Source organism: Pelecanus crispus, chromosome 3 (assembly GCF_030463565.1).
Source record: "Pelecanus crispus isolate bPelCri1 chromosome 3, bPelCri1.pri, whole genome shotgun sequence".
Taxonomy (NCBI): domain Eukaryota; kingdom Metazoa; phylum Chordata; class Aves; order Pelecaniformes; family Pelecanidae; genus Pelecanus; species Pelecanus crispus.
Window position 1 is genome coordinate 104418014 of NC_134645.1, and position 12675 is coordinate 104430688.

General features: G+C 38.8%; 1 protein-coding gene across 5 annotated transcripts in view; it reads left to right on the forward strand.

Moving 5' to 3' along the window:
• The window catches only part of DST (dystonin), a 313286-nt gene extending 300828 nt beyond the window's left edge, over positions 1-12458 (forward strand). For 3 of the 5 annotated variants that reach the window (XM_075707064.1, XM_075707065.1, XM_075707069.1), the window contains 6 exons: positions 665-682; positions 3712-3829; positions 7092-7291; positions 7754-7864; positions 10679-10802; positions 12193-12458. In XM_075707064.1, coding sequence (XP_075563179.1) covers positions 665-682; positions 3712-3829; positions 7092-7291; positions 7754-7864; positions 10679-10802; positions 12193-12458 — 837 coding nt within the window. Of the gene's footprint in view, positions 1-664; positions 683-3711; positions 3830-6260; positions 6330-7091; positions 7292-7753; positions 7865-10678; positions 10803-12192 lie in introns of all 5 variants that reach the window. The other 2 variants (XM_075707068.1, XM_075707066.1) reach the window with 2 other exon arrangements.
• Positions 12459-12675: the final 217 nt, after the last annotated feature.

A 12675-nucleotide genomic window follows, 5' to 3' on the forward strand; every position in this document is an offset into this window, starting at 1 on the left:
AAACTACTGAAACTGTTTTCAATGTGTGGAAATTTTTAAAAGCTAACTGCATGCATACATACATACATACACGCATGCATACATACAACAGCTCCTGAAAAGCCAATCTTTTTACCTGGATATCCAAGCATTTCAGCTGTAGCTGATTTTCTGTTAGTTTCATAAAAACAGTGATATTTTCCTGTGGTATTGTGTTGTACTTCAAAAATCTTTTACCAAAGTGTATTCAATCACTTTTAGCCTCTCTTGTCATTTTATTGGAGCACACTGTTCCTTCTGAAGAAGTAGAAGAAATGTGTTAGATAACTGCAGAACAATTTTAGGTCACAGAAAAATAAATATCACATTGTAGAGAAAGATCTGCTACCCCTAGATTCAATAACCAGAACAATTTCAGATGAAATGTACAATATTTGGCTGAAGAGTTCACTAAACACTTGTAGATTATTTTAAAAGACCACAGAAACAGCACTGGAAAGGAAACAAAGGCCTTGAATATTTTCCAATATTCAGTCTCCGGATGGCTAGCTAGCTACCTGCTCGTCTCTGAAGTAGATACTTTATTTAGAATGTCTAATGTGTTAGTTTGCATGTGTTCTAGAGTCATATAGAGAATTTCCTGTAAACTAATCATGTCTTTCTTCCATTTTTCATTTCTTATCAGTTCTTCCTGGGAAATCAGGTATAAACCAGTGGAATGTGTTATGAAGTTTCTTTTTTCTTTTTTTTTCTTTTTTTTTTTTCTAACGCATAGTGATTTAAGCTTGCAATGGTCAGTCTTCTTGCCATCCTTTCATCTTCAGCTAATTCATTGCTGGTCACCTGTGGTATTTCTTTAAATGCTATGGAACATTCTGTGTCTCAGGATCCCTCCTCTTCAATCCCTCACCTGCTTTCTTTGGCCGTTTCCCTCATTAAGGAGATTACTTTTAAAGGAACCAGATAATAGTCAGCCGCAATTCCCATAGGAAAAAATCTTGAGCATTTAAACTGCAATTTTAGAATTACTGTTACTTTACCAGTTTTCAGTTTTATAGTGGAATGCTTCAAAATTCTATGCTATATTTTTTGGGCTATCAGATTAAAGGCTAATCACAGTAAACACAGATCCCAGTGTCATATCACTTGTTTATTGCAAATTAGGTGAAAAATACTTTCATTTTCAGAAAACAAAAATCCCTGTGCAATCAAGCAGACTGATGAAGAACCCAGCTGATTGTTGGTATTTTCTATACTAATGCAGTGAATCATTAAATACATACTTTGGAAATAGACAAATTAAACTTGCTGTTCCAGTTTAAACTATTCCCTCTCCCAAAGTGTTTTCAAAGAGCTATGGCAGGTCTATAATGTATTGGAGCTGTGTTCAAGAATACTTTTTGTCAGTTGGGTCATCAGAGGCCGTACCGCAGTGGCACTGTACAGTGGTAGAGGGAGGACATGCTAACCAGTGCTCACTTACTCCTGTGGTACATACTGATACAGAGCTTCTTAAGTTGTTAAATCATGCTTGCCTGGTAAGAATGGAAATACTTTACAAAAACCAGATACCAGGTTCCATTAGTATCTTATTCATGCTCTTATAAAGGCAATAGTATGTATAATCCATTCTGGAAATGCTAGTGTTAACAGCATTAGCCATTTTAAATCTAGAGATGTTGAAAAAATAGTTGCATTCTTCTAAACAGTGGATGATCTTACCACATGCCTCAAGCAGTATATCTAAGTAACAATTTAAAATGTTTTCCACATATAGAACAAGCCTCTGTTTTGAAAAGACTATTTGAAATTATGTTAATTGTCTTATCTGCCATCTCTAATTTCAAATCTGGGAAAAATACAGCATTTTTTGAGAGCATCTAACTCTTCATGGTGCAGAACAGCATCATAGTAAAAATCACCTACAGCAAGTTGGCTGAGGCTTCTCTAGTGTTATATGGCTGTTGTCAAGAACAGGCCTCTCTGTAGCTTAAACTACACTTCCTTTATGGTTTTATTCCAGTGTTTTTACCTCTGATTATCTGAAACAACAGTAAATACTGCTCAGGCAAAGTTGGTATCCAGGCTATTTTAAGAAGGAAATGGACTGAGTTACCATTAGGAAAATGCCTTGATAGATACCTGTGTTATTTTCCAGGAGCCCCACTGTCTGAATTAACCACAGCCTAGGTAGGCAGTTTCCAAAGGATACTGTATCTGACCCTTGGTTAAAGTTGCCTGATGGGATCTAACCGAAGAATTAAGATGGGGTGGGGAAAAAGTAACGAAAAGAAAAAAGATAGTATCTTTAGAACCTCTAGAAAAAATTCTCTGTAGAAACAAGCCAATGAAAATAAACGGCATCAATTTGGATGCCATTTCTTTTTTTAACTTTGATCTACATATGTAAAACGGTTCTTTGTTCGGCACATATTGAATGCATTATTAAAAAGCCCTTACTAATAATGCTCATGTGAATGTTCTTATTTATAGCAAAAAAAACCCCCCACCATTATTGAATTAAGCAGCAAGCTTTGCTTTTGTTTGGTTCCTAAAAGTAATATTCCTTTAAACTTATTCTCTCTTATTGGCTTAAGTAGTACCAAACAACTAAAATTATTTAACAAGTAAGGAGCACGTTTGTGTGGTTTGCATTTAAAGCATTTCAGGCCCCTCAACTGGAGCAAGTAGGTACAGTTGAACTATGGCCAGCCTTCTCCAAGTGTCAAAGATTGTCCCAGAGAGGTGTATTTGACTCCTGCTGGTTTCAGTGAGTGCTCTTGCATGTTTGTGTGTGAGAGCACTACACTTAGCCTGATGATCTGATAAATATTTTAGTGGCATTGGCTAAAAAGTACTGAATTCTTCTGGTTAGTTTTCGTGAGATCATGGGGTCAACATTTTGGTCATGTTTTGTTTGATACACATTTGAATGAAGATACTGCATACAGATTTTTTTATACAGGTTTCAAGAGCAAAACATACATTAGGCCTGGCCATGAGCCCAAAGGAAGAACAGCCTAGTACACGAGTTAGTATGAAACAGGTTTTTGTGCTTCTCTGAATTGTGAAGAACCTCGATGTGTAGACAGAGGAGTAACAAACAGTTGATAACAAAGGACAGTAATGCTAGCTATCAGTTATTCATTGCTGCTTTAACATTCCCTTCCCCACATCACCTCGCTATAGGTGAGCGGTGTCAATGCTATATCTGAAAATATCCCTATAAATGAATCAATTGATAGAACTGTGCAACACTGATAATGCATTGAATTTCCAGCCCACATAATGATCGTTTAAAGCAATGCTGCCTTCCTTTCAGCTGACATCATTAAAATCTAGACTGTTGCAGAAGAGTTTGCTTAAGATTTTGACAGTGAAATAATGCAAATGGGTCTTCATTAATTTGCACAAATGCAGATTGTAACCAATTAAATAATGTGTTACTAATTTTGCTTCCTTTATGAGTTCAGACCTTTGAGAGTCAAGCATAAAATTAAACCTGAGATTCTTTCTTACCGTCCTGCCATCTCCTTTGGATTAATGCAGCAGCATCTGATTTGAAATCTTAACAGCTTTAATAATCTGCATAAATAAATCTGATTTTTTAGCACTTACTAATAATTTAAATATCAAGATAAACTTCTTAATGTGTCTGATTTTTAACCTATAAGCATTGAACTGCATCTGAATGACTGAGAGCCTAAGACTGTTGTTTGATTTTTATTGCAGTTTGGTGACTCTCAGCAACTGCGCCTTGTTCGTATCCTAAGAAGTACAGTCATGGTTCGTGTTGGAGGTGGCTGGATGGCACTTGATGAGTTCTTAGTGAAAAATGATCCTTGCAGGGGTATGTAACACCACTGTTAAAATGGACGTGCAGATAATTATTTAGATACAGTCACCATTCATTGTCTCAGGATGGAGATTGAATTGTATAAAATGCCAGTTCTGTAAACATCATCTCACTAAATGTCACATAATGATCTGTTTTTGTAAACTTTAAATCCCGTGGTTAAGATCCTCTTCACTTGCACTTATGTATGTGTAGAATAACTGTGGTGTCTTCTGCACAGTTCCTCCAGCATTAGAGTAGTGTAATTAAGAATTGAACTTAGCCCAGATAGAGTTTATGGCATGTAAGCTGCTTGTATGACTTGGCAGAAATAGCACACAGAAATGCCCAATAAAACCTTCTCAGCAAGAGAGAAGTTTTAAGGCAATAAATCAAAACAAGGCAATTGAATCAAAGAGTAACAACAACAATGCAAAAAAAATTCTCTGGCCAGTGGCTGCACCCAGGCTGTCAGGCTCTGCCTTTGTAGCCCTGTCTTTTCATTGGCGTCCTCCCCAGAACCACTTTGCAGAGCCTTGTACAAAGCAAGTGGAAAATGTTCTCGTCAGGAGGACTTTGTGCTCAGGGGAAGCAGGGAGCGCTCTATCACTGTGCCCTCCAGCACAGCATCAAATGCATTGTTTTATCAGTGCACAGCAACGTAATGGCATCTTAGTTTGTCAGAAAGCCTACTTCGGTAGCGGGAAGGTAGGCTCTGTCTGACACCATTCTTGGAGGAACAGCTGGAGATAGGAAAGAAGCCATTTGTGAAGGAAGCATGAGAGATACAAGTCAAATAATAGCCAGAGTAGTTAAATTGCAGAAAGTCTAATAATGACTGTGTACAGAGTGAGCTGACGGTTCTGTAACTAGGTAATTCTATCCTATAAGCAGCAGCATTACATTTACTGCATTTTTACTTCTCAGGAGTTCTATAGAATCATAATCAATAGCGTAATAGCACAGGAACAGCACAGAGGAGTTCAGGAGAGGCAAGTGAACTAGTGAAGACAAAGAATCAACTGCCCTGTAGACCTTACTTCAGTGTCAGCTATCTCATACAGCTTCTACTTTGGACCAAGGTTTCTAAACAGTTTGATACAGACCTTGAGAGAGTGGAGAGCTTGTATTTGTAGCAGTTGTCATGCTAAGTCAAGGTTGTTAAATCCAGAAAGAAGCTACCACAAAACCATGTTAAATCCAAAAAGAATCTACCACAGAACCCCATAAGGGCTGACAGTGTGCCACTAAGGCCTAGAAACCTTTGTCTACAGGCTTAAAAGGTACCCATAAAACTTATTATCGTAGTATCATAAAAGAGCTGTCATAACCTTGTGATGACATCTGTGAGTTTTTCAGCAGTATTAAAAATAGTCCTTTTGCTTACCAACGTATTGCATATATTGTTTGCTAAAGAAATGTAACAGTAATGTTACATTTATTGGTGTTGGACCACAGGTCTGACTGAAATTTAGCTACCTGATTCTGCACCTGCTACTCTGAGAAAGTCATTTATGCCTGCAGAGCCATCCTTCCTTTATAGCTTTATACTCCTATTCCTCAAAAGTGCACGATAGTGGAAAATGAAATGTACCTCAAAATATCTGACTTCATTGAAGGGCTAACTTGGTTAGTTTTGATGTATTGCAAACATTTTTCTCAGGCCTATTGACAGGTAGACTGTTGCAACTCATACTTGGGTTAACATGGAGAGCACAATACTTAATAACTATCTAATTAGTTTATTGGAATTCCTTACTGTTGTCCTCAGATTGAGAGTCCTTTGGAACTTTATCCCCTCTTCTTTAATATACTTTGTATTCCTTGTATTCTATGTATCTCTATAGTATTTTCTATGGTACTTTATCCCTTTTTCATGGGAAATACATGAGCAGATGAGTAAGTCAACACAGTGGGTCTAAAGGAATAGCGATCTCTATAAAATCATCCAGAAACTGGACGTTGTGCATTGGTACTTAATCACAGTCTTGTTGAAGTCAGTGATGCAAAGTAGTCATTGATGTCAGTCATGCAGGTTCAGACTTTCCTTAAGCACTTCACCTAGCAAATCTGCATTTCCACCAAGGGCTTCTCATGTATTCAGATAAATCACATTTCAAAGAACTGTTGTCATAAAGAGCTTTAAAAGTATTGGACCTAGTTATATAAAATAATTTTAGCTTATATTACTTCTTTGTGTCAGCAGATAAATACTGTTACGCAAGTATACTTGGGACTGCAGCTGAGTCTATCCAAGCACTGTTTCCTTTTTGCCTAGGAGACCTTTGAGAACTCACCTCAGAGCACTTAGAGACAGCTTTTGCTCTGAGTCCTGTCTTTTGGCCTGGTGCTCTGAGTCTCTTGCATATGCAGCTGCTGTACTTGATTTCTTCTCCTGCTAACAATTTTCTTTAATGTGACCCATGTCCTGTGTCATTTTTTCTAGTTCATCATCACGGGAGTAAAATGTTACGTTCGGAATCAAACTCTTCAATTACCACTCAGCCTACTATAGGTTGGCAAACCCCTCTCTTTGTCTCCTCCTCCTCTTCTCCTCTCTCTTCATTTCCTTCCCACTTTATTAAAATATATACTTTTAACAATATGCTACACCCATCCCATTTAGCTTAATGTGTTCCTACATGGGCTGGTGCTTTGCAAGCTAATTTTTTTTGACACGCTTTAAGAGTGTTTCAAAAACAATTGTCATTCACACTGACACAGTTAAATGCTAACACGTTTTGCATCTATTTTTGCGGAACATTCTCTCGTGTGTGTGTTTGTATGTGTGTGTGAGTGCTTAGCCATCAATTACCTCATCATAGTTTGGATTTTATGTTCATCATTGCATGTTGCCAAACTACATAACTTCATAGTTTTAAATAAATATATTTGCTGCTTTCCTGTAATTTGTACTTAGCAATTTCTTCTGGAACATCCAAGCAAGTATTATTTATTATGAATAGCTGTAGAGTTAGCAAAACTGCTCATCAGGTTGTGTCTATGTATTAATAGTTGATTGATTAACAATGGTTTAGCACGTTGAGCATTCCATTATCACGCTGACTTCCTTTGACAGTGGTTCATTCCTGCTGGCATAAAGTATTAGAATAAGCGAGTTCTGCACATAACTCTTCTGTGTCCAAAATAAATGCATTACACAGTAATGCATTTTATTTATTGTTAAAATGTGTTGGAGTTGGCATGGCAAAAGTGACAATAAACAGCCTTGTGACAATTTTCATATCTGACTAAATGACACCTTTCTTTGCTGCAGCTAAAGGGAGGACAAATGTGGAGCTGCGTGAAAAGTTCATTTTGGCAGATGGTGCCAGTCAGAGCATGGCAGCTTTCCGACCAAGGGGCCGTAGATCACGACCCTCTTCAAGGGGTGCTTCTCCCAACAGATCTACTTCTCTGTCAAGTCAAGCTGGCCAGGCAGCTGCCCCACAAGCAGTTGCTACAAGTACACCAAAGGTAAGGAGAAACATAGAAAACTGCACTGGTTAACGAATGGGGCATAGAATTTTTTTTTTATTTTCTTGCTCCAACAGCATTGGTGCTTTCCCTAGCTGATAGGGAAGAAGTATTTCAATTTTCTTTCATAATCTGGGGAGGATCCAAGAAGTCTTTTCAGTGTATTTCCTCTACTGTTTGTTTGCAACATGGTAATAGAAGAATTCTTTACATTTAAGGTGCCACATGAGCTAACTGGCAGTTTGGGAATAAGCTCTGAAAGAGCAATGAACCTCTCTGTTTCGTTTAAAAAATAAGCTCTGCCACCTCTTTGTTTTAGAACATTTGTCATCAACTCTTTCTGCTTAGTTTTTATTTTTACTGTGAGATTTGTTCTCCCTGTGAAAGCCTGGGTATCCTTCTCCATGACATTGTTTTCCGTCTACTGTCCTTCATATTTTGATTTACCATTGTTTCATACAGACACCCCATCATTTAACACGCAACTATGGTAAACCATGGTTGACAAACAGCAAAACGTCAACTCCTTCTAAGCCACCGGAATCCTCAAACTGTCAAGGGTCATCTGCAGAGGTACAGTAAGGACAGAGATTCTAGTCTAATGACCTTCCTTCACTAAAACTGTCACTTCACTAACAGCCAGTAGAGTTTCAGTGCTTCAGAGCTGCAACATCCTTTGCATATTAATGCATTGTCTTTATTTTAGACCTTTGTCAAATTGTTTCTTGCCCCCCCCCCCCCCCCCCCCCCCCCCCCCCGTCTTTTTTTTGATGTTCTGTTTGTTATGGGTTTTGACTTTTAGGAAGACTCAGCCTCGGTGAATTTATGTTTAAAGTGCAAATGGTTAATAAATCATAGCAGTATGCAGTGAACTGGATAAGCAAATGCGGAAAAGTACTTTTTTTTTTTTTAATACAGCAGTTTATATACTATGCAGGTTTCTTTCCTAAAATTGTTTACTTTGAGTTCATAACGTACTGTAATACTCACGAACTGCAGGAATGAGATTAATAAATTATGATCTCCAGTGCAAAACCACTAAATAAAGAAATACTCAATCACTGTGAAGATGATGGCACAAAAGACTGACTGTGATGTATAAATCTTTCCAACAACTGAAAGTTGCGTTTAGGGGGGTAGTGACCAGTTGTTGCTCTAATAAGATAGTTATTTGATGACTTAACAGGAAACGAGCTTTGGTCGTATTTCCAGCCCATGACTTACATAGAAACTGCTAGTATAGCAATTAGGATTGTGCCAACAATCAAGCTGGATGACCAAAATTTGAATGGGCTTGGAGCCAAAGTGTCTCCGCTGATGTCACTATGGTCATTGAAAACATTGCAGCTGGAGCAGGCTGCAAACTGACTTGTCACTTGTAGGAGTTACTCTTGTCCTGGGTTAGACGGAGGGCTCGGTGAGGGGAAGCTTGTGCTACCATCACCTCTGTTGTATCTACTTTTCACATATCTGCGCCTTGATGCCTGTTGCTATTCATGTGACAACTTCTGGTGCTAAGTTTACGTGACCTCGCTGTGGCTTTGCTCAAAGATGCGTAACGAACTTCTCACTCCCTCCTTCTGCACGAGTGGGTGCATTACTTGTGCACTCTGCAGGCGTGTGTGTATATACAGCACTTGAAGCACACGGGGCTGTTGCTTAGAACGATTAACAATAGCACAAAGTTGAGTCAGTTGTCAGTTTCTAATATATTCCTGTGTTTTCTTTCATCTCTTAGCTGGTAACTGAATTGTAAGATTAATTGATGGTACTTTAAAGGGTTTATAGACATAGAAAGGTGTGGTTTTCGTTGAATTACAATGAGGTGAAAGCAGTTGGCATTGATTTCAAATGGGGGCACCGTATTTCTCACCTGCTCTTACAACTCAACAACAGTTTCTGTGAGTTTCTTTTATGTAAGCCGCCATGGTTTAAGATTGTAAATGGAACGATTGGGGTGGGGTAGGTTGCAGTGAATTTCTGAGGCATTCTGCAGCCTTTTCTGCCCAAGAGAGCAGTTACATGTTTTATATGTAGAATGCATTTGGGTTTAGGGCTAAACTGAAGAACAAGCTTGATTTCTTTTTATTCTTGCACCAGTGATTCTATCCCAATGCCTTGCCCAAAGTGCAGCAGCTTCAGTGGGGGTAATGGAGAGTGTTCCCTTTCTCCATATCCTCCCAAGCAGTCTCTATATAGCAGAGATTTTCAAGGTGTGGCTGGCTGGACGTTAAGCACTTGTGCTTGGCTGTAAAGGGAGTTTAATATTGTGACCATCCCCATCAGAGCCAGCACATTGTCTGCTCTGTAGCATCTCAATGCTTCTTTGTTCAGATGTGCCAGAAGTGGTCCGAGCTGGCAGCTGCCAGCAGGTTCCTGCTGGGCCTCCGCTCAGTGCTCTGGGCAGCTCCTAACACACTCCTCTGGATCTTGGTTTTTAGTACCTAATTCTACCCCACCACTGTACAGGGATCAAAGGCACAGGACACAGGATCCTGGGATCAGGCCACTCAACGTGCTGCATTCATCACTGCAGTGTTTGTTCTTTTTGAGTATTTACTTAGTATTTTTGTGTTGATTAAATGAATATGAATACTGTAGTTTTCCTCTTACTTGCATACACCTCCTATCTAGTATGTTAACATGCATTTTGAGATTTGAGGATTTAATTCTTGTGGCTTTGAAAGAAATCTTCCCATTCGGGCAAATTGTAAATTAAGACTCGTTTTATTTCAGAAATGAGAAAGCAAGGCAGGGTAAGACTATGGAGCAGAGACATTAGAGACATTTCAGGCAATATATTGAGGTACAGGAACTTTTTAAATGAGTCCCATGTCTTTTTTTCTGCTTTTTTCTAGCAAAAGGTTTGAAATGTAGTAGTTTTGTTTTACTATCAAAATATTTATAAAATTGAAACAAATGTATTCACCAACTGTAACCACAGTCAGAATGGTGGAAAGCCAAGCTACGCAGACATAAAACCTCAACTCCTTGTCTCTGTTTAAGTCATGTACCATCAACTAATCTTATGTGCTTGACTACTTATAAAAAGGTAGCATTTTTCTTTCTTTATATGCATTGAAACACACACAAAAAATGCTAAAACGTTAATGTCAAGCAGACTGTTAAAGTGATTTTTTTTTTTCCCCCCTACATTTGGACTACTTCAAATACTAACTGCTAAAGGAATGTTCAAAACTTCACATCATGAAAAATGTCCATAGTGACTCAAACCAGTATTTCAGATTCACAGTGAATGTTGTTATGATTATCATATTCTAAGCTATGTACTACCTAATACCAGACCTTATCTTTATTAGTGACAATTGAAAAAAACCTGTATCTTCTTTTTTTTTTTTTTTTTTTTTTTTAATTATTATTTCATAGGGAACACCAATTCAAGGAAGTAAACTCAGACTGCCAGGATATCTATCAGGGAAGGGTTTCCACTCTGGAGAAGACAGCGGCATCCTGTCAACAGCAGCTACCAGAGTCAGAGCTCAGTTTGCAGGTGAGTGTCTTGACTTTAGAGCTCGATCTACCACTTGCTTTGTTTTCCACCTGAATACTTAGGGTCACATTAGGGTGCGAGGGAGATGTCAGAAGAGTGGGAAGGACTGTCTGCACATTAGTATTGCCAAGGGTGCACATAATCAGGACAGTGGTCCTCCATTAACGTGGTTGCACAGCAGGTATGTTCAGGTCTGGATGTGCAAATTCATGACTGCAACCTTCATGACAATGTGTCTGCCTAAGGAACTAGGGAAGAAGCATTTACTTAGAAAGGGTCCAGTTCTTCACAATATTCTCAACAGTATGCTCAACTGTGATGGAGCAACGGGGTCACTTAGTCGTGACTTGTCCATTTCTTTTGCAAGAAGAACTGCAGGGAGCAGCTGTAGATGACCTTCTTAATAGAATATCCTATAGAGGTTTTTAAAACAGTATGTGAAAATAAAAAGCAGCAAAGCTGTGCTCTTTCACGATCCTCAGAGCAGGTCTGTGTAAGGGAGAGGGCTAGATGGTTGGACCAGAAGGTAGCTCTACTGGCTTTCCCTCACATCTTAAGCTCTGCAGAGCATACTGAGCAGTACTGGAAAATCCTGTTGAAAGAGTAGATGTTTTACAGGTGATTTGAGAAACGAGCCACCTGAGATTCCAGTGTCAGCTTGATATTCTTCACACACACAGGGAACCAGATTAGTCAAGATCAAAAAGATTCAATAAGTAATTGGAAAATGATGAAAAACCACATTAATGTTTTTCTGTTTAAGTTTCTTTGTTGTGGTTTTTTCTTCATGGCACATTGTCTGGGCAGGCTTTCACTTTAGCAGGCTTGCTGAGAGCTCATTTACTCAGCCCTTTGTTTGGGAGAATGTCTACTCTGCCCTTGTTTACTTGCAGCTTTCAACTGTATGGCTTTGATTTTTTTAAAAAAAGGGGTGCACATTTAAAAATTGGGATATTCATCTGCATCTCCAAGGTACGTTGGGAAATCCTGAAGGTATGAAGAGGCCAGATACTGAATTCTGTCAATTCATAGCTGAGAAAATGGCAGGGGAAGGAAAGGATCTGGCTGTTGAGTGAATATACAATGCACGTCTAGCAAGTCAAGAAAAGTTGCCAGAATAATACTTTTTTAATGAGATGTGCTAGTGACAAATTAACTATGTCTCAGCATTTGATCTCACATTGCCTTCTCTTTAGTAGGAGATACGGCATTGTTTTGTGCTCTTGTTTAGTATCAAGATGAGCTTTGATCATCATCTAGCTTGTCTGCCAGAGGTCTAAATTTAATTTGTGCAACGAGGAATTTTGGGGGTTGCCAAAGACCTAGGAAGAACCTACACATCTTTTCCATCCTTACCTCTAATACTGATGGGTGTCTTTTCTCTTTCTAGAAACGAGAAGAACTCCAAGCAGACCTGGAAGCCGAGCAGGAAGCAAGGCTGGCAGCAGGTCAAGTAGCCGCCGAGGCAGTGACGCATCTGATTTTGACATTTCAGAAATCCAGTCTGTATGCTCAGATATGTCAGAGACTGTTCCTGCTACAAGCAGACCCACACCCCGAGCAGGTTCTCGGCCAGGATCGGCCAAGCCCTCTAAAATTCCAACTCCCCAGAGAAGGCCACTAGCCAGCAAATTGGACAAGTCCTTGAAGAGATAATATGATTGGCTCCGTAAAGGTCTTTTCCTTTTGCATTAAGTATTTAAGTTCGTAAGATGTAAAATATTATGTAGAAATTATTGTGAAATATCACAAGAGGTGGATTTTTAATTCTGCAGATGGCCTTATTTGTGTATTTGTCTTCTTACTTTATGTGTATAATTTTTGTCAGATTTGTTTTTGTTTATGCCATATCCTGTGAGAAGGGGGAAGAGAT